At 41.9% G+C, this 21,538-nt stretch overlaps 2 protein-coding genes across 4 annotated transcripts in view; both read left to right on the top strand.

Annotated features, from left to right (window-relative positions):
- The window catches only part of LOC110949370 (protoheme IX farnesyltransferase, mitochondrial), a 44,501-nt gene extending 24,868 nt beyond the window's left edge, over positions 1 to 19,633 (top strand). The window contains exons 5-7 of the mRNA XM_022191362.2: positions 9,666 to 9,736; positions 16,635 to 16,867; positions 18,642 to 19,633. Coding sequence (XP_022047054.1) covers positions 9,666 to 9,736; positions 16,635 to 16,867; positions 18,642 to 19,063 — 726 coding nt within the window. The 3' untranslated portion in view covers positions 19,064 to 19,633. The remainder of the gene's footprint in view (positions 1 to 9,665; positions 9,737 to 16,634; positions 16,868 to 18,641) is intronic.
- Positions 1 to 21,538, top strand: part of rpl38 (ribosomal protein L38) — a 1,167,099-nt gene that overhangs the window by 194,763 nt on the left and 950,798 nt on the right. The window lies entirely within an intron of this gene.

The raw sequence follows: 21,538 nt of genomic DNA, 5'->3' as shown, positions 1-21,538 counted from the left end.
AGGCCGAGACTACAGATACGGCCGACCGGCTTTCCAAAGGAATTCCTCGCGTTTGTCTAGTTGATATGTTTACAGTGGAGTGAAAACGAACGTCTCAGCCAGCATGGCCTAACGTCTAGTTCCGTTTTCAACGATACCAAACCGTTTGCTGCAAATATTTGATACTCAAACCATTTCCCCCTAGAATAATACCACAAGTCCAGCTTCAGAATCAGCGTTGTAAAACATTGTCAGGGCTAATTCATGCTTTCTACAGATGTGCACACGGCTCTGTTCTTACTACGACATGTCGCATCGCTCCTTACGTCGAACACAGAGAAACGCATGATGCGTTTTTTATAGAATATAGCTGCTACTTATGCAGGTGTGCAAAGGGCTGTGGACAGAGATGGCACAGGATTTATGGAGAATTTAGAGCTTCCCACTGCGTTTGGTCTTCATTGACGGGAAGCATGTAACCCATTTTCTCCTCATATCAAATATTTTGTTCTAGACATCACTTGTTTTCCTGTTTTTCTACATGCAGAAACAGTTTATGAGCTGCACATTTACCCATGCAGATTTGGGTGGATGACAGCATTTAGAATTGGACTTAAGATGGAATTTGACTTAATGGCATGACGTAGGACTGAAAAATCTATCATTTTAGCGTCAGCATTGTCGCATGTGAAGTAAGGCACATTAACTCAATCACGTCATGCAAAAAGAAAACTTGCACACGTCTCCTTTTCCATGACTAATCCACACAGGAAGTCTGTCTCAATGAGCATAATTTACACCAATTTAAGGGTACTTAGATACGCTGATGTTTTATTTAGCTTTATGCACAAGACACTCAGTTTCTTAACGCACAGGTAGTTCAGTTCAGAAAATTTATTTCAAACCTGCACACAGCTCTTTTAACAACAGACATAAAAATATATCTTGGTTTGAAAAGGGGATGGATGAAGCAAAAGCTTTTAAATTTCCAACCCCCCACTCACCATCACAAAAACATTACAATATAACAATACAAGAAAAAACAAACTACAGAGACAGACATACAAAGACAGACAGGCCCACCTTCTCTGACTCTAACCCCCACCCAACTCATCATCAACATCATCGTCATCCTCATCATCATCATCGAGTGTGTGTAAGCACTTTTCCAGTGCCCACACACATCCACACAGCCGAAGGCATCAGTCTCTCTGTTGCAAATATTTCAACATAACATTCCTTTTAAATGCTTTTTTAAACTGATTAATATTTTTGCAAGCTCTATCATCTTCTGTAAGTTTATTCCATAGGTAGGCATGACACTGAAAAAACAGATTTCAGCTCCAGTACTGTGTCGCAATAATCTTGCAGTTTGGAAGGTAAAGTAGCACGACTGATGAGTTTAACCTTTTAAATCTGCTCCACAAATCTCTGTACGATGAGAGCAAAGCCAGATCTGAATGCCATCCAAAGCAGAAGACTATATTGGAGGATTTTGCCAGCGATATTCCACATTTTTAGCCTTTTTTTACGTTATTTTTTTAATTTTAAATTCAGATCAACTCCCCAACAATATGAACCCGATCATTTCTGAATAGTTCAATAAATCCCCTGGTGATTTTCGTATCATAGTATATGTCACAGAAAAAGAAATTTTGCTCTGTAATTTAATTCCAACATGGTGCTTTTTTTTAACAAAGTGAAAAAATTGTGCAGTCATGGTCGAAGCCAGCGTTCTCCAACCACCGGACCACGGGTCATTTGGTACCGGGCCACAGAGAAATAATAAAAACGTATGATTTTGTTTTTATTTTTAGTTCCTGCTGAGTCTACACGGTGTTTTATTTTGAAAAATGACTAGACCATCTTCCTGTCACTTCCGTCTGTGCTTGTTTCCCGCACTTGTTTCTGTCAGTTTTCACACCAGAAATTAAATGAAGCCGCCAATCTATCCCCTGCCAAAATTAATAAAAAATGTCTCTGGAGAGTTTCTTAAAAAGAGGGAGAGGCTGAGACAGATGTAAATAAAAGTAAATGCATATTTAGGAATAAAAAGAAATTTTATTCATTTACGAAACGACGATTATTATTTGACTGGTCTGCAGAAAATTGTCTTGCTTGAAACCAGTCCATGGTGCAAAAAAAGATTGGAGACCGCTGATGTAAGCTATTAAGTGCTAGCTGCTCTTTCTGTGTCTTCAAACATACCCTTTAATAAAGTCTAATTTTCTGAGAGACGGTCCCCTGCAGGTTTCCTGTCATCTCCACTGCCTCCCCTACAACAGTTGGCCTTGTAATCCGAGTCCTCCTTCACACTAGGAGGCACTGTAGCGCGGCCACAATGCGCTGTAAGTGATGAAAATAATGATGCTGTATGACACACAAGGAATGCAAGATGAACTACGGCATCACTTCTAAACCCGAGGCGTGGATTCCCCCAGGCGCCTGGCCTGGCAGCTCAAGACGGCCTCCTGTGCGGAACAGAAATGGATAACGCTCATTTATCTTCAGTTGTGCACCAGAACCCTCACATTATTTATGGAGGCAAAGCAGAAGCTGTCAGAGCCTCCCTTGATCAGATGAGTTAGAAGAAGAGGCGTCATGTATAAATAATCCTCTACTTTCAACATTTTCTTTGTTTTCTCTTTTTTTGAGCTTCATCCTCCTCTTGTCCCCAAAAACCTCGTCCCAGTCACCGGGTGTAGCACGCCTCTGCCCTGCAGTCTGACTTCCCAGATCCAGCCCATATCTTCACAGGCTGAGGACTAATTATCGGCGGGGCAGAGGTAATGCGGCTCTGCTCAGCATTAATTGGCTGATTAACATGAGGACAGTTTAGCACTTCACTGTCCCACACTCAGCCCATTAATCAAGAGAGAGGCTGTGCCAGCTGAACTGCTGCCAACGGCTCCACAGACCACCATAAAGAGAGCTGGAAGAGGTGTGGGTTCAGCTGACAGGGAGACGTCATCCACTCTTTGGACAGACTCAGTACTGCAGTCGCTGAAGTGGTCCCAGGGAAGAACGAAAGCAGACGGTGGTGTGTAGCCACAGGATATAATGTAGTACTGATATTTATGAAAGCAAGCAGTATGAGTGGTTCCAACTTGGTGAGCTTTTGATGCTCTGGACCCAAATATGTGGTGATTCTGTGCAAATAAATGAGTCACAGTTTCAGGTTGTTCATGATGTTTTGTAAAAAGAAAATTCCTTAAATGTGAACATTTCCAGAATGTGCTTTTTGCGCTAGAACAAAGAAAAATTGTAGTTGTGGTTATTTATGTGTTATTATGCTGTGATTGTACTGGAGATCAGATTGGGCTGAATGTGGAACCTAAACTAAGATGAGTTTGACACGCCTAATCTCTTTTTTAGTCATCTTGGACGATGACGATTTTAATGGATTTTTGTTGTTTCTTTGCGGTCTGTTTGCTATGGCTAGTGCTAGCCATGCCGCACTCCCATAGCTGCCAGCACTCTTCCATTCTTTAGGATGCCTCTGCCAGAGGTGCTGAAAGAGGTTAGTTGTGCTGCTACTCTTGGTTTTCACAGTACTTTTGCAAACCTTGCACATGACTGTAGTTTGCTCTGTGTCAGTCTTGTCAAAGCCGAACCACTTCCATATAATCGATGTAACATGAGGCCCTTTTCTCGCGACCAACTCTTCGTCTGCTGTTCTGTCCGCCATGACGGGGGTGTGAGTGTTTTGGTGGAAGGAGATGAGAGGCGGAAGCAAACGCCAGTGCACAAGTCGTGAAAGGCAGAAGAAGAATCTGTATTATTATATATTTAAGCTCGCCTCGATTTTACGATTTGGCAAATTTTCAAATCGTCAGGTTTTAAAAACGCGAATTAATTGAATTAATTCAATTTATCGCCCAGCCCTAGTGGAACCTAAACTAAGATGAGTCTAACGCGCCTGATCTATAAGAATACTTTCAGAGGAGGCACCAAGACATTCTGCATTAGAAGTATTTGCTTTCTGTTTATCCAATACAAAGTGAAGCAGTTGAGCTTATATTATGTTTTGTTCGTCACGATGTAAAGCAGAGGACCTGCATGCATCATTCAGTCATTTATCTGTTGCAGAGTTATTGGCAATTAAAATGTTTTCACTGGAGCGCCTTATGTAAACAGTAATTCAGTCATTTATTTAATAATAATTTTAGCAGCCATGGGTAGGCCACAAATAGAATCTAATTCTGTGGGAAACGCAGCATTTCATCGGCGAGGATCCCCAGACACATCAGCCAGCTGTCCACATGGAGCATTCCACACACAGACGCAAGTTTTTATCTTTCACCTCCACTATAGATAGTCTGATCTAAATATTACCGTTTTCTCACTCATGGAAATGAAGTGATGGAGATGCTCTCAGTTCAGACTCTCTTAAAACCAAACCATGTCCAACCTGAGGATAAAATGCTCTCGTATGGAGGTCATGCATGTATCATTTGATCAATTTCAGCATGATTTAATGGCACAGTGCCTTTTATATATTGGGATCATCAGAAACCAGTTGTATATCCGAGCATGTGTAGTTGAATCCATATTATGGCCATAATCTCCACTCGTGCATCGTTTACACCCATCTGCATTCATTAAGTTTCTGCTTCCTCGTCTCTTCGCTTACTTGCTGTTAATTATTTTACATTTTCTGTCTTTATTCTTATTTCTTGACGCCGCTGCTCTAAACACAGAGACGTGCAGGTTCATCACAGCATTTCTCACATAGCTCTGAGACGATTCATTTGACTCAGGAGACATCAGTAGCATTTCTGTGACAGCTCAGTAGTCCCACCTCCACCACAGAAACACCTTGAAATGACCTTGATCTGCCGTACCGTCGTTTCTGCGTTGCGACTACTCAGGTTTTCCTGCCTTGTCTGTTTTTGTTCCGTTTCTCTTCTTTCATTTGACTTCAAAACATCGTGAACGTCTGCCGGTGCCGCTGAATTGACTTCTGAGGAAAGCTTAATCTATGTAAATCTTTGACTGCTTGTTTGTCAAGTGGCTGATCAGAGACAGTTCACAGTTGGTGTTGAAGGGGGCTTTGAGAGCTCTCGTCTTTTTCTTTTTCTTTTTTTTTTGAAGTAGACTTGGCTGGCGTTCGTCGTAGCGCCGCCCGCCCTCGTAGATGTTTGAGTGTGCCGTTCAGCTCCGATGTGCAAACAGGTGACATTCTGACAGGTGATGACTTGTGGTTGTTGGGTTTAGACCGTGCACCTGGGTTTCACTCTGCAAAGCGAGAGAGAGAGGCGCTGTTCGAGCCAGCTGATGTTTCTGTCTGCCAAAGCCTTCCAGCTGCTTCGCTGTTTCCCAGCGTCTGTGTTTAGACACACTCTGCTTCTTGAGTAAACAGTGTGTAGTGACTGTATCGCTTCTACGACCATCTCTGCGCTTCCTATTGTTGTATTTGCTGGCAGATCAGAGATGTGAGGAGCTGTACGTGGTTCTACAGACCACCTTCATGGAATTTTCTATGCAACAAGACTTCTTTTCTGCACGTTTTACCAAATCTTTGCCCTCCAATTATGCTGCCTGAGTGTTTAAATTACAGTCAGAAAAGAAATACAATTTGTGGTTTTGTGCCACCGTAAATTACATCGTGATACAAAGCAACGTTGTTCTCTTAAGCTTCTACACAAGAATAGGAAATGCCTCCCCACAGCCTGTTATCAATTGAGGCCCGGTGGTTGGCGGTGGATCACGTTCTGTCTTTGATAGCTCCGAGGATCTGGCAGCTGAACACCCCCTCTCCTCTGCTTCTCACTTTGGTCTCGCCTGCTTTCCGTCCTCATCATCTGGCAGATAATTGTCCCTAGAGTTATGGCTTTGGTGTGTGTTTGTGTTCGTAATTGAAAGCAGCAGCCGTCTCTCCATAACTTCCGGTTCGGTCGCCCCACCCATCTGTCTTTGTACGGCCGATCCGTAGGGCTGGGGTTGGTTTTAATTCGGCTGTTTTTATTCTATTGTTGTGTGAAGCCCAATTCATTTGTGAGCCTTTGTTTGTTTGCTCTAGACCCACGGCTTATTAAATATTTCACATTTGGTGCACTGCTCAGCGCTGTCAGTGAAGAAAGGATGCGTGAGCCGCAGAGCAGTAGCTCAACAGTAGCAGCCAGTTTCAATTAGATTTGCCGTAGCGTGTCAGATTAGGTTAAAAACAAATAAACAAAGGTCTGTTTGCATCGGTTTTAACAGAAACATTTTAGGATATTGGTAATGTTGGAGATAAAGTCCTTTCTAAACCTTCCTCCCACTAATGCAACGTTTTCCACATAGATTTATGGGAAAACATTGCCAGATACAAGTTACTGTTTAAAGCTTAATTGTATTTTTAGATCTTCTAACAATCTAGAGGGGATCTTCAACAATGTCCACCTTAATGTAGTTAGATAGATCTAATTAGTTTCATGTAGTAATAAGTAAGGAGTTTGAGGTCTATGCTAAGAGCCATAACCGTTGACCATCATCAGGTAATTTCACGGTCAGTTTATCTCGATTCATGGCAGGAGAAGACCCGTTAACTCCAGACCTACCTGTAGCAGCACATGTGCACGCACACAGAACACAAATGGCCCAATTACTTTAATGCCATCACTGTAACACATGGCAGTGTTGGGCGGAAATAATGACACGGGCCGAGAGGGCCGCTGATGCGAACCAGATGAAGCCCCGCTGACTTAAAAGGCAGAGAGGGAGGAACAAGAGTAGGACTGGACAAACTGTGAAATGACGATACAGACACTCGGTGGGGTCGACCGAGTGGCCGAGATTCACGTTAACCCTCGTGTCGTCCCGCGGGTCAGCATTGACCCGTTTTAAAGTCTGAAAATGTGGAAAAAAAATATTTTCACAGTCAAACTTCTGATGTCCACATTTTCAACATTTTTGGAAAATTTTTGAACATTTTTTTTTTAGTGGAAAAAAATGGTAAAAATGTTTCTTGAGAACATTCACATAAAAATCAACCAAAATCCAGCAAAATTCGCTGGATTTTGGTTGATTTTTTTGTGAATGTTCTCAAGACAACATTAGAAGTTTACTGATATTTATGGAATCACTTTAGATATTTTTTAGGATTTTTTTTGAAGATTTTTACTCATTTTTTAAAATTCTTTGAAGAACTTTCTTACCAAATTTGGGAGATTTTTTTTTTAAAATAACTTAAGTGCAACTTTTAAGGAATTGTTGGAATTTGGGGAATTTTTTTGCAGAATTTTTGTATTTTTTTTCAGACAAGGAAACAATATTTTTTGGTGCCTGTAAATAAGGACAATAGGAGGGTTAAGAACATTCACGAAAAAAATCAACCAAAATCCAGAGAAATTTGCTGTATTTTGGTTGATTTTTATGTAAATGTTCTCAAGAAACATTTTTTTTAGCCTTTCTTTTTTTCCACCAAAAAACGTCCAAAGATTTCTCATAAATGTTGAAAATGTGGACATCAGACGTTTCACTGTGAAAATATTTTTTCCCCACATTTTCACACTTTAAAACGGGTCAGTTTTGACCCGCAGGACGACACGAGGGTTAAATCATCTCCACATGCGACAGGTTCACCCAAACAACGGCGACACTGGAGAGACTTTCTCACAGTCGAAAATCCCTCTTTTTGCTTGCCGTTTTATTTACTGTACAGGTGCATTAGTACATCTGTGCTCAGTATCTGGGTCGTTTCTTTCTGCCTTTCTTTACATGTGGGATGATGTTATTGGAAACTAAGTGGATCCTTTTTATGTGAGCCTTGTTGCAGCGAGCTTGGCCCCGGGCCTGGCCACAAAGTGCATTTCTCTCTCATGCGGCCCCTGACCTCCTGACGCATTTCCTGACCCAGGAAATAGAATTAACACCTTGGTCTGGGCCTTGGGGTCCGACAGCCGCGTACACAGCTGTGCTTTAGCCGTAGCCCAGTCCAGACCCAGCAGACTAGAACGCCAATACGACTGAACCAGAGATGGAAGAGAGAGGCGAGGAGCATTTCAGGAAAGCCTGTTCCAGTTCATTTTAAAATATTTGTGTGTTTCAGAGACTTTAGTGCTTATCTGGAACCAAATAAAGAAATATTTGCACGTTTTTTCTGTGTTGCATAACCATAAATGACTGTTTTTTTGTGTCTTGTTTTGTTACTTTCTATCTTGTTTTTGTTATTTTGTGTTTTGTTTTTGTTGTTTTGCACATTTGCATGACCATAAATGACTGTTTTTTTGTTTGTTTTTTTTGCATTCCTTTAGTTAATTTCATCCTCATTTTTGTTTAAGTTGCTGTAGCATGTGAGAACAATCCAGACTACAACATAATGGAAAAACCTGACAACTCAAGACGGAGATTCAAGGCTGCCATTTTTTTTAATATTTTCACCCCCCCAATCCGAAAGGTGTAACCCAATGCAGACATAAAAGAAGGCCAGATTGTTATCAGCATATTTGATCTTTTCTTTTGTGGTTTTTATTTGGAACTGGACTCCACGTTGACGTCGGTATCTTGTGCATCAGACAGTAACCACTTCCTGATAATCTTAAGAACAAAAATCTACACAGTTTCAAACGCAGTTTGTTCATCCAGGGTTTCTTTAATAGTTCGATGCTGCTCCTATGGCTTAAGTGTAGTAAATCCTGGAACTATGGTTTAGGAAGAGAAAAGTGGATTATCTGTTTATTAGATATTTTATGTGGACCGTATATCAGAAGGAATGGATCTTGATATTCTGTAGTGTAAGTGCTTTATCTGTTTTCTTCATTAGTCGGAGGCTTTTATCAGGCAAGCAAATACACACATTTATGTGCATTTACACACACACACACACACACACACACACACACACACACACACACACACACACACACACACACACACACACACACACACACAGACACACAGATTAGCCAGTTCCTGCGTTTAAGCACCCCATATGTTTGCATTTTAGTCACACATTGCCAATCTCATGGGAGCACTTTGAAGCGTACTCCTCCAGAGCAGATCATAAAACAGGAGTATAAGTAGTTTTTCACATAGTTGTATCCCAGAACACCCCCACCTCCACCACCTCCCAGCCTCCACCTTCCACCTCCAGTCCATTTACTCTCCAAATGCAGAGTGAGCGTTTGGTTCAGAGGTTTGCTGTGACCAGGCGTGGAGTGGATCCTCTTCATGTGTTACAACGGGAGCGACGGTGGAAGTCCTACTCTGTGATGAACGCTGCATTTCGTGCTGCTGCGGTCTTTATAAATTGACCGAGCTGACATCTATTTCTTTAAAAGCTAACGGCACCAGCGTATGTTTAAAATATGCCCGAATGACTTTTTTCTCTTTCCGTTCACATCTTTGCATCTGCAGATTGTTTGCAACGTAAAAGCAAATTTATCTGCGTCTCAGCCCACCTTTTTCACCTCGACGCTGCTGAAATCTCATTTGAATTTCCTGAACCACATCTGTACCTCTTTAGCTGCAGTGTAGGAGGTGTGCAAGAACTGCACATGAAACACTTCAGCTACTTCTGCAGTGTTGGATTGAGATTTAACAGTCAGACTGATGAATATTCACCGCTGCCTGCAGTAGCACTAGATCAATGATATGTCTCAGTATGTTTCCTCCGTTCTGTGTGATTGTGTCTGGAACATTTAGTGGTGTGTTTGTGCGTTTCCCGCCTGTTGTCTAATGTTCTCGTTGTTCTGTCTCAACAGTACTTTGAGGTGCCTTTCGACTCCAACATGAACCGTACGAAGAACCGTCCCCTTGTCAGAGGACAGATCAGGTACAGTTTCCTTTTCCTTTTTTCTTTCTTTCTTGCCTATTTGACCCTGTGAGCATCAATTTTGTGCTCCTGTCACATATTTTACTCACAGAGGACTCATTTTCCACTGCAGTATAACATCCTGCGGCTCTGTGGGAACAGCACTAACCTTGCCAGCAAGTTGATTTCTCGCGATATTTGTGAGTTCACAAATCTCTCAAGAAACCATCTTGCTCCGCTCCCGCCTTCACTTTTCGTACAGCACCGAGTTGGTTCGGGCCAATCACGCAGCAGTATTCTTGTGTGGGGCGGGATAATGGGCGGGATATCCGGGTGTGACGACGACACCAAGCGCCAGTAGATCAAAACAAACACGGCAACGGAGGACAACGATTGTGTAGATGCTGCTATTAAGTCAGTTTTAGCTGAATCTCCTATCGCTTCTTTGAAGGAAGAACAACGAGAGGCGCTTTGCTCATTTCTGGATGGTAAAGATGTTTGTGCTTTTTTACCTACGGGTTTTGGTAAGAGTTTAATCTACCAATTGGCTCCGCTCGTTGTGAAGATCCCGCGATTGGCTAAAAACAAACCTGTCAGAGGCGGGACATACTGTTGCATTGTCCAATCCGTGCCTCTTTCCTCCGAACGGATTTACATGGAGCGGTCCCAGATTGATATTGTGGAGTACTATCAAGTACTACACAATTATTAGTCTGGCTATTGCCAGGTTAGAACAGCACAGCCCTGGTTTAAAGTGGAGAGGACTTTTTGTGTTTATTTTTACATAGTCAGTCATGCTTACACCAAATATTTCAGTTTTTTTTTTTTTAACAAATCTGGTTACTCTGAACATTTTTTTGATATATATATATTTTTTAAGTCATGATGAAGGTTATATTATGATTAATATAAATCATTTTACGAGCAGAATGATAGCTGTTGGGATTTTTGTGATTTATTTTTCTCTTTTTTGATAAGTTAACATACCTTTCAAACCTGCCAGTGGAGTTCTCGGGTTCAGAGGCTTAATAGCATTTTTCCCACAATCCTCTGTATGAATGCTTTCACATAGCAACCCCATTTACGCCTTTTAAAAGACTGATTGACCTGAGAACATACAGGATGGGAATAATGCACCAACTGAGCATGTGCGAGGATTGACTTTAGCGCGGAATCATCCCAGAAACGCCACATGACAGCTACTACTCAGCCGCCTAAGTCACCTTTTGTGCATTTCATACTGGGCAGATGACAAAGTGCACCACTGTTCTCCTGCTCGCTGACCTGATCCTTACCTTGGGCTTCAGAGGGATACTTTTCCTGGAGTGAAACACGACCTAACAGCTCGTGATGTCAAAGCCTGTGTGCATCTGCAGCCCATATTCTAATGAAGCTTAAATAAAACAGCAGCACTGAGCACACATCCCATATTGATTTCCACCCTTCAGTCATCTTTAGTTGAGTTGTCGTAGTGCTGACTGTGTTTGCAGATTAGTGGCAGACAGACGATTCTCTGCTTGACACCTGTCGGGTGTAATTTGATCTTATCAGGTTGGAGAGGAGGCAGGAGGAGGTCGAGGGTCGGGTGTAGTTTGCTCCCTTTACTGTTCAGATGTCAGATAACCTTTGTATTGGCGCTCGGTGAACTTTCCTGCAGCGCCACGCTCCTGCAAATCTCACCCGGCCACTGGATCCGTCCGTCTCTACCTGCCTGTCTGAGAGACCGCCACACTTCAGCAGCAAGCAGATACACAGATATTCAGCAGACACATGTCCTGTCATTGTGCCAGGAAATGCCTCTTCTTTAGTTTTTATTCAGCAAGATCCAAAGCAAACTATCTGTTGACACAAGAAGAGCCACTACTGATCGCTGCAGCCACCAGAATAGAGGCTGAATGCTAGTCCCTGGGCCAGACCAGATGTTGGTGACCAAACCTAAGTGGGACTAAAATGTACATTAAGTTAATGTAAGCACATTAAGATGTGAGAGCGTTTCCACACTGGCAGCTTTATCACTTATTTGTGAAACGGTCACATTCGATATAACCGCGGCATTTAAATCTCACAATATGCAATGATCAGATCTAAAATAAGTCAAGTTTGTCTCGTTTTTGTCATTTTGTGTCTTGTTTTTGTTGTTTTGTGTCTTGTTTTGTTATTTTGTGTCTCGTTTTTGTCGTTGTGTCTCGTTTTTGTTGTTTTGTGTATTTTTTGTTACTTTGTCTTGTCATTTTGTGTCTTGTTTTTGTGGTTTTGTGTTGTTTTTGTCGTTTTATGTCTCGTTTTTGTCGTGTCTCGTTTTTGTTGTTTTGTGTATTTTTTGTTACTTTGTCTTGTTTTTGTCATTTTGTGTCTTGTTTTTGTGGTTTTGTGTTGTTTTTGTCGTTTTATGTCTTGTTTTTGTCGTTTTGTTTTGTTTTTGTTGTGTTTTGTTATTTTGTGTCTTGTTTTTGTTGTTTTGTGTCTTTTTTGTTACTTTGTCTTGTTTTTGTCGTTTTGTGTTGTTTTTGTCGTTTTGTGTTTTGTTTTTTTGTTTTGTTTTATTTTGTGTCTTGTCTTGTTTTTGTTGTTTTGTTTTTGTCACTTTGTATCTTGTTTTTGTCGTTTTGTTTTTGTCATTTTGTGTTTTGTTACTTTGTGTCTTGTTTTGTTATTTTGTGTCTTGGGTTTGGGGCTTGTGAGTCTGCCACAGCTATCATATCAAAATACAAACTAGAGACATATAGCTGGTTAAAACCACCAAAAAGAATTGGTCCCCTTCAGTGGTACTGATAGTGGAGGCTTTGGGTCCGGGCCCATGGACTAAGCCTTTTGTTGCTAATATCTACCATCTCCGTCGCCACTTTACAGCCGTACCTTCACCCGCAGATCTCTCATCTCAGTTTTAGGAATTCTCCATTGACACGCTGTTTAAACGTGGACACTCACACTGTTGAGGTGGTTATTGGAAATATTTTGCTGCTGTCTAAACACAGCCTCTTCTCTCTGGCTTTTAGTCCGTCTCTGACAAGAGGACGTATACGTCTGTCTGTCTCCGACACAAACAGAAACGCTCTATCTCTCCCTCTGTGTTTCTCTCCGTCTCCTTTCTCTTCCTTCACACATACAATCTCGCGTCAGGACAGAGAACAGATGGGAAGCTGGACCGTCCTGTCAAACAAGCCATCAGAAGGCCACATTTTACACATTCACCGCGGGGGTTTGCATGAGCCCATGTCTGTTCTGACAGGATCTGCTCTGCCCATCATGACGTCAGTGTTGGAAAGAGTCCGTCTGCTGTGTGTCATCCTTCCTGTCGTCTTTTGGGAATGACCGTTGCTCTTTCTTTGTTGTGGTCCTGTCTGGTTTGAAGCTCCCGTTTGTGGTGATGCTAAAATACTTTCAGTTTGGCGAAATAAGGAGCAGATCGTTGTGAGTCTCCCGAGGGAAGATAACACACACTGCAACTGTTGAAGCAAAGATAGTCTGAGAACCACAGCAAAGTGGAGTCACTGTGTGTGTGTGTGTGTGTGTGTGTGTGTGTGTGTGTGTGTGTGTGTGTGTGTGTGTGTGTGTGTGTGTGTACTTGTGTGTGTACTTGTTTCTGCTATACCGGTGGGGACTTTGACCTGACTATTTGCTATAAAGGTGGGGACTTGTCTTACGGTGGGGACCTAAAATGAGGTCCCCACGGGTGGCAACACCGTTTTCTTGGCCATATTGTTGTTAATAAAAAAATGTAAAAGTGCAAAAACGTTTGTTTAGGGTTAGGCATTGAGTTGGTGATGGTTAGGGTTAGGAGTTAGATATAAATGGGAGTCAATGGTAAGTCCCCACCGGTATAGAAAAACAAACGTGTGTGTGTGTGTGTGTGTGTGTGTGTGTGTCACGTTAAAGGTTGTTCTCATAAAGACTTAATCATTAATCATTAATCATTTGACCAAATCGTTTTGCTGTTTGTCCAGAGGTTTAACCCTCCTGCTGTCCTCATTTACAGACACCAAAAATATTGCTTCCTTGTCTGAAAAAAGTGCAAAAATTCAGCAAAAAAAAAATTCCACGAATTTCTGAAAATTTGCAAAACCTTCATGAAGAAAATTCCAATAATTCTTTAAAAGTTTTATTTTTTTTTTTAAAAATCCAAAAATTCCAAATTTGGCAAGAAAATTCTTGTAAATATTTGCAAAAAAATTAGTTTAAAAAAATTCGAAAATATCTAAAATTATTACATATATATCAGTAAAACTTCTGATATTTTTGAAGAACATTCACACAAAAAATCTGCCAAAATCCAGTGAAATTCGTTGGATTTCGGTTGATTTTTTTGTGTGAATGTTCTTAAATATTTTTAGCATTTCTTTTTTCCAACAAAAAAAAATTCAAAGATTTCCCAAAAATGTTGAAAATGTGAACATCAGAAGTTTCACTGTGAAAACATGTATTTTTTTCCATATTTTCAAACTAAAACGGGTCAGTTTTCAACAAATCTCGTGGTCTTGTTGGAATTTTGAGATTCAGTTAAATTTAAAACTGATTTTCAATCTCAGGTCGACTATCAGGAGAAATATTTCTTCTTTTGTTTTTTAATCACATAGATAGATAAATAGATAGATATTTTATTGATTTCTTTGGGAAAATCAAGATATCCAGCAGCTCACACACGTTACATTTAGGAAAAACGAGGAAATTAATATGCAAATCATGCTGGTAGAAAAAATAAGGTGCACAGTTGTGCTGATATTTTCCCAATATACTTTTTTTTTTCTTCACAATTCTCATAGATTCTCTACAATATTTATCATTTGTGACATTTATGTTGTATATTTGTAATTAGAGACTGTTTGTACGACCTTTAGGGTTTTTCAGACTTTTATCTTATTATTTTATCTCCATCTTTTTATCTCGTTTGCACTGAAAATGAGAAGCTCTCAAATCTCGCTGTATACAGTATAATGGCAATAAAGCTTATTGTATTTAATTTGATTCCATTAAAAAGAGGATTAGAAACCAAAATATTGCAGTGAGTTTGTTGTAAAATGGTGTTTTCTTTGAGTAGAAATTAATTGATCTTGTCTACATTCAGGCCTACATGTCCGTCACCTTCAGGTCTTTTTGCATTTGTCCATTCCAGTCAAAGTGAGTGTTTCTCATTAGTGTCTTAGTGTTTTCAGTGTAAATCATGGCACAAATTAGTGAGGATGGATTTCTTCTGGACGTTTTTGGATGGGAGCGTGCCTTTGTTTGTATTTTCTCTGTCTTGTCCTTCAGTATAAGCTCCTCTCTGGCTGTAAAGACAAAATAAATCTTCATATGTTTGTGGAAGTCGTAGTAATTTGCAGTCTGTTTCCAGGTTTACACCAACCCCTGAAGCTGCTGCTGTTTCCGGTCAGACTTTTAAACGTTGCTTTGTTTCCTTTGCCCTCTCTGGCCGCTGAAGTATTCCACTGGTAGCCGGCTTTAAGTGCGTTCGTCCTGTTTCTTCAAGCTGAGGGTGAATCTCTTGTGTCTTAGCGTTGGAATCCCTGACCTTGGCTGTGGTCTAACCATACGGCCACATCTTGGGCTTTCCCTGTTGACTTTACCTACCTGACGCTGTGACTGCGGCTGCGTCGGACTGAAAGCGTTGGACGGTAAAACCCTCCTCAGGCCGGGTGACGTCTTCCCTTCTCTGAACCCCCGCTGAGCCAGACTGTCAGCAGCCCATAGCCAGCCTGCCCGGCCCCATCCCAGCCCACATAAAATAGACATAACACCACTAATCACATTAATGCTCCCATCTCCCTGCACCGCCGCACCACCAAAATAAAAGCCCTGTTTGCTTTTTCTGAAGAAAAAGGCCTGCGTTTGGTCAAGATTCTAATCTCCCCCCTCTTTAATTTATGGAGCATTTACTGGTGAATTTGAACCAGACTTCGCCAGCGCTGCTTTCAGTTAGAGACCAGAGGGGAGGAGGAGGAGGAAGGCTTCATCCGGCTAAAGCCTGAGCCACAGTGGTTTTCTTCAGCTAGTTTTGATCTCTGGCGTGTGCACATGCTCTTCATTTTGCGGGGCTACTTTCATCCCTGACAAACTCTTATCAGATGACTTTCCCTCCCGTTTTGAGCCTCCACCATCGAACGGCTGCTGAATGCCGTGGTCTGTCTGTGGTGGACATCTGGAGCTGTTGTCATCTTATCTGGTGTCTGCACAAACCCGCAAAACTTCATCCCGTAGTTCAGTTCCCATGGTAGCAACAAGCTTTTTCAGGGATGTAACGATGCACCGCGAGACGGTTAAAAATCAATACGAATGTGTGACGATTTTAACCGGCTGAGATGAAAAAACATTTTTAAAAATAAAAGCTTTAAAGGAATTTTAGTGGTTATCTTTAGTTCTGTAGCTTCTTGAAGTTCTGTAGTCTCCATCTTTAATTCTCTTCAGCTTCTTGTTGACATAACCACTTCATAAACGAGGGAAGAAAGCTCGTTTTACGCGTTTTATTTAACCACATCATCTCAAGACGAATATAATGATGACGACGAAGAAGATGACGGTAAAACTACCGTATTGCTCCGCTCTCACTCGTTTACTGCCACAACAACACAACCACTTCCACACATTCTTCTTCGTGGCTGCATTTACAAGCCTACGGAAGCCTAACAGGATCATAATTAAGTCGAACAATTTAACCATCTCACTTTAGAAAATTCTGCATTTCGATACCACAGATGATCGTTTCTTAAATTATATAAGACTGCAAAATGGCGCTTATAATTATTGGAATTTTCTTCCTGAAGGTTTTGCACATTTTCAGAAATTTTTTTTGCTGAATTTTTGGATCTTTTCAGACAAGGAAACAATATTTTTTGGTGCCGTAAATGAGGACAGCAGGAGGGTTAAACCTGATGTAGCATTTCCTCCCTTTGTTTTACTGATTCCCCCTCTGTTCGTCTTTTTACAGCCCTCTCCACGCCGTATCGTTTGCTCTGGCCTGCGGTGTTCCTGGAGTCGCTCTGCTCACGCTGGCGGTGAACCCGCTGACGGGCTTCCTGGGCGCCCTCAACATCTTCCTCTACACCTGCTGCTACACTCCGCTGAAGAGGCTCAGCATCAGCAACACCTGGGTGGGAGCCGTGGTGGGAGCCATCCCTCCGGTGATGGGATGGACGGCTGCTACAGGCTGCCTAGAGCCAGGTACGACTCGAAAAGCCCGCAGGTGTACCGGTGCAGAAACATCAGAGATTATTCAGCTACAGGACAGTTTCAGCTTGAAGTAATTTATGAAGCACAGATGCCAGATATTTCCTGGATGCTGCTCAGCTGTGTAGATTTACTGCCTTTCTCTGTTTTATATCGCAGTAAATCAGGAGTGTTTGGGTTCTGGACCGTTCGAAGGATAAAACAAGCAGTTTTAAACCTCTCCAGTGAAGTGGGGTTTTAATTATTATCTGACGTTTAATGAAACTAAAGGATACACCTCCGTATCACGACCATAATCCACTTTATGTTCATGTTTCTAATTTGTCTCTCTGTGATGAAATCCAACCTGGAAGCTCAATGCCTCTGCTATTTCCACTCTGCAGCCACTTTGTAGGACAAAGAGCTGCTTTACAAAGTTCAGATAGTTATATTTGGCCTCTGAGACCGCGGTCTTGCCAGCTGTTTGGTGGAGCAATAAACAAAATATCTTCGGGCTTCGGACCAAATATGCAGTTTGAAGACATCGTCCTGAGCTTTGGACCAATCTTGTATCATTTCATGGCCATTTTATAAGCTACTAATCCATTAAATCAAGAAAATATAATAATAGGAATAGTTTCTTGCAGCTGTAATTGAATGATTTTGCAGTTTAATACATTTTTGTGAGCAATAAACAAAATATCTTCGGGCTCCAGACCAAATACGCAGTTTGAAGGCTTCATCCTGAGCACTTTTGTGTAATTTTATGGCCATTTTATAAACAAGTAATCCACTAAATCAAGAAAATGTCCTAATAAAAGCAGTTTGTAGCAGCTGTAATCGATCATACTGCTGTGTAGTGCGTTTCTTAGGGAGCTGGCTGTGTTGCTGTTCTTGTTGAGTGAATTCATCCAGCTGATCTCACGCTACATAAAGCTTCATGTTACCTGTACTGCTGCTGATGCTCTTCATCCTGTGCAGCTTCAGTGCAGAAAAAACAAACAAAAATTAATGCAATGATCAGTTTAATAAGTCAGAAATACAAACACGGAAGCACTTTCTATGAATCTGTCACGTTTCTGCAAAAAAGATCTTCACCATTCTTAGCCTCTCTGTGACTCTGTGGACGGTCATCCGGCTGATGTTCAACTGCTTGGCTCTGTCAGACTTGTTGTGGTCAGCACGAAGGAGAGCAGATATCTCAACTCTTTTGACTTCCATCTTGATACAACTTCACCGGAGAACAAATTTGTGTTAATGACACCTGCCTATAAGGTAGAACTTTCAGTTTGTTTGATGGAATGTTTCACTCCGACATGTAAACGTCTCTAAAGATCATGAAACCGAGTGTAACAGAACTTTTGCAAAGCCCGGTACTACAAGAAAACAAATAACCCCTGTCCTCACTGTGAGGTTTCAGCTCCATGTTGCACTTAGAACCAACACAGAAGTCCACAGGTCTGTTTATTAATCATCCTCAGCTGTTTTCAAATTAAAATACACCAGAATTTTAATGTTTCCTTATTAAATAAAACTCTTCTCCAAATCCTGCAGAGAAAATATTGCAGACAAGGTGTTAATTTCATGAATTTGTGTGGTGGAATTATAGTGTTTTATTGCTAATGTGAGATTAAAAGTGCGTCCTTCTGTCTGAAACTGTGCCGTCAGCACTTGGCCTAATATTTGGCCTGCTGAGTGTGAATTAAACAAGCAGCAAATTAGTCCCTCCGTCTCTGCAGCCTGCGTCATTAACCCCCCTCCCTCCTCGTTCTTCTCCCCCTCCTCGTAGGTGCTTTGTTGCTGGGTGGTTTCCTGTACAGCTGGCAGTTCCCCCACTTCAATGCCCTCAGCTGGAACTTGAGAGAAGACTACTCCCGCGGCGGCTATCGCATGATGTCCGTCACCCACCCCGCCATGTGCAGGCGGGTGGCCCTGCGCCACAGCCTGGGCCTCATCGGCCTGTCCGCCTTAGCGCCGGCGCTGGACGTCACCACCTGGACCTTCCCCGTCGTCTCCCTGCCCATCAACCTGTACATCAGCTACCTGGCCTTCCGCTTCTACCGCAGAGGAGACCGCGGCAGCGCCAGGAAGCTGTTCTTCTGCAGCCTCTGGCATCTGCCCATGCTGCTGCTGCTGGCGCTCACCTGCAAGAATCACAGCAGGAAGCAGGAGGACGCCACGCCCGTACCTCTGTCTCTGCCAGCCCACTAGTTTAGAACAGATAGCCGGACTGATTCCACATCAGTGCTGCTGGGAGGTTTGGCTGGGGGACTTTCTTTCTGCCTCTGGTGCTTTCCATACATCAGGAAACGATGTGCATCCACACAGCCGAACTACAGCAAACACACTGAATTATTAAACTGAATGTGTGTGTGCTGTATATACATATTCTGTTTTTATTTATAGAGGGAGCAGCAGCTTCTCCCTCTGTTGTACATGACTGATTTAAATGACTTGTACGTTGTAAATTGCTCCACACAGATCTCAGTGTAAGGCAGAATTATATAATCACTAGATTTGTGTTTGATTTGGAGGTCGTGTGTATAAACAATAGGAGGAATTTAAGCTTATTCCGACGCAGCTTCAACCTGGTGTGTTGATCGTTGCTCGACTTTCACTTGATCCCCGTTACCTGACGGTTAATCGGCCTCGTTGGGTCATGATTCGTTAGCATAATGCTTCATTTCAACATGGTTCACCGGCACCAAAACAAAGGGAATATTTCACCCCTGTACCAAGCAAGGGCAAACGTTCTCCAACAATAAACACGCCATGACTGTTGTTCTGTCTTCTGTCTCATCATTTCCACTTAAAAGTCAGTTTAGAGGTTTTAAATCGTGCACACGTTGCTGCGTTTCTCATCAAACTCCACACAAACCGCCTCCAAACCTCGTTAGGTGACCCGGCCTGCGTGTAAGATCTGGATTTAAGTTTCAATTATAGCCTTAGTGGATCTGCTCGCTCTAAGCACAAAATCACGTCCCTCCAATAAGCTCTATTTAGCACGGCCACCTCCGCACCTGTCAGTCAACATGTGCTCCCCTTCCGCCCCTTTTTACCCCGAGTTTTTGGTATTTGGTTACATTTCCATCACCGCGCTCGGAGAAACGAGCGCGCCCATTTCCCCCCTTCGCTGCTGCGTCCTCCAGCTCCATAAAAAAGGGGGCCGCAGGATTTAGCCGAGGCCGGGAGACCTGAAACGGCTCGACATCCTCGTAAAGTGTCTGACCGGATACAGAGTTTCATATCAGAGGAGGGGAAAGCGGAGCGATCGAGCCAGCTGTTACAGTCTGAGAAAAAAACAAAAAAAATACAAGACCTGAGTGGAGATTGAATGTCTTTACCAAGCTCTGGTGATGTCCTGTCAGGGTTTACAGTCTGTCTTGTAGCATCAGCCACCAGACAAATTCCTCTTTCTTCTTACATTTCTGACGTTTTTTTTTTCTTTTTGTGGGTATTTAATATTCAGTATCAGACCTGTAGCTGCTCAGGTTTTCCTCACTCCGAGCTTCTTGTCTGATAAAAGCTGAATTCATGCTTTGAAATTAGAACCAGTTCTAATTAACTGAGAAAGTCGAGGGCAAGTTCACTCTCAGATATATCGGAGTTGTTCCAAAAAGTGACATTTTACAGGAACAAGTGTGTTTTTTTAAAGATATTTTGCTTTTGTAGCTTCTCTGGATGTTTGACCTTCTCTGGACAGAATGATTTATGTGCCGAGTTTGACACGAAAGGCCGGTTTTACAGCCACTTTTCTGTGTTCACCTTGAATTTTACTCTAAAACTGGCATTTATGAGACTATTTTAAGACATTCCAACTAGTTTGGAGCCTTGTTGAATCACTGCAATGTGGAAATGTAGTTTTAACACGATTTTATTTAAATAAATACACTTTTTTTACATTAAAATTGTTATTTGAAGCAGAATAGCCATTCAGTTAGACCACAGAGTCATATTTGTAATAAGATCTTACTCAATTTTTTGACTTTCTGAGCTTTTAATTTACCACATTCATGCAGAAAACTTTTAAAACTGTTTGTATTAACATTTTGGAGTGCTTTCCCCCCTTTGTTTGACTCCTCTCTGAGCCTAAAAACTCAGAGCTTCCTCTTTCTCCCATTGCTGATATCACTCATTAAATCATTGCTGAGATTTGCTCGTCGTGAGTTTTGGTGCCAGAACCAACAGAGTGAAGAGCGAAATATGCATCTCTAAACAGGAGAGCGTCCCCAAGCAGCCATCCACAGTCAGCAAAGCCTCGTATCCAGGCCGAGGCTCACATCAGAGGACGGAGGGGGGAACACTGTACAACAGCTCCGATTCCACGACTCTTCAAACCAAGCAGTGAAATCTCAGGATGACGGATGACCTCTGGCCTCCTCTTCAAAGGTCGGTTGTTGCAAAATAGAATCCAAATAGCTGCAGTAATCCTAAAGCAATATTTAGACTGAAACTGTACAACCAGCACTGTAAATCTACACCCACACGTCCCTGTAGGAATATTAGGCTGAAAAGTTGCTTTGATGCCGCAGAAAAAGCAGTTTTAGTGTAAAAAAAAAAAAGAAACTCATTGTGGATCAGGATCACAAATAAGTCATTTTGTTGGAGTGTAGTTTTTTGTTTCTGAAGAGAAATGACACCCAAAAAGACAAGTCCTTTCTTAAAAATACAGCTTTACGTGATATT

Source organism: Acanthochromis polyacanthus, chromosome 19 (assembly GCF_021347895.1).
Source record: "Acanthochromis polyacanthus isolate Apoly-LR-REF ecotype Palm Island chromosome 19, KAUST_Apoly_ChrSc, whole genome shotgun sequence".
Taxonomy (NCBI): domain Eukaryota; kingdom Metazoa; phylum Chordata; class Actinopteri; family Pomacentridae; genus Acanthochromis; species Acanthochromis polyacanthus.
Note: the sequence above shows the minus strand (reverse complement) of the source record. Positions and strands in the feature narration are given on the sequence as shown.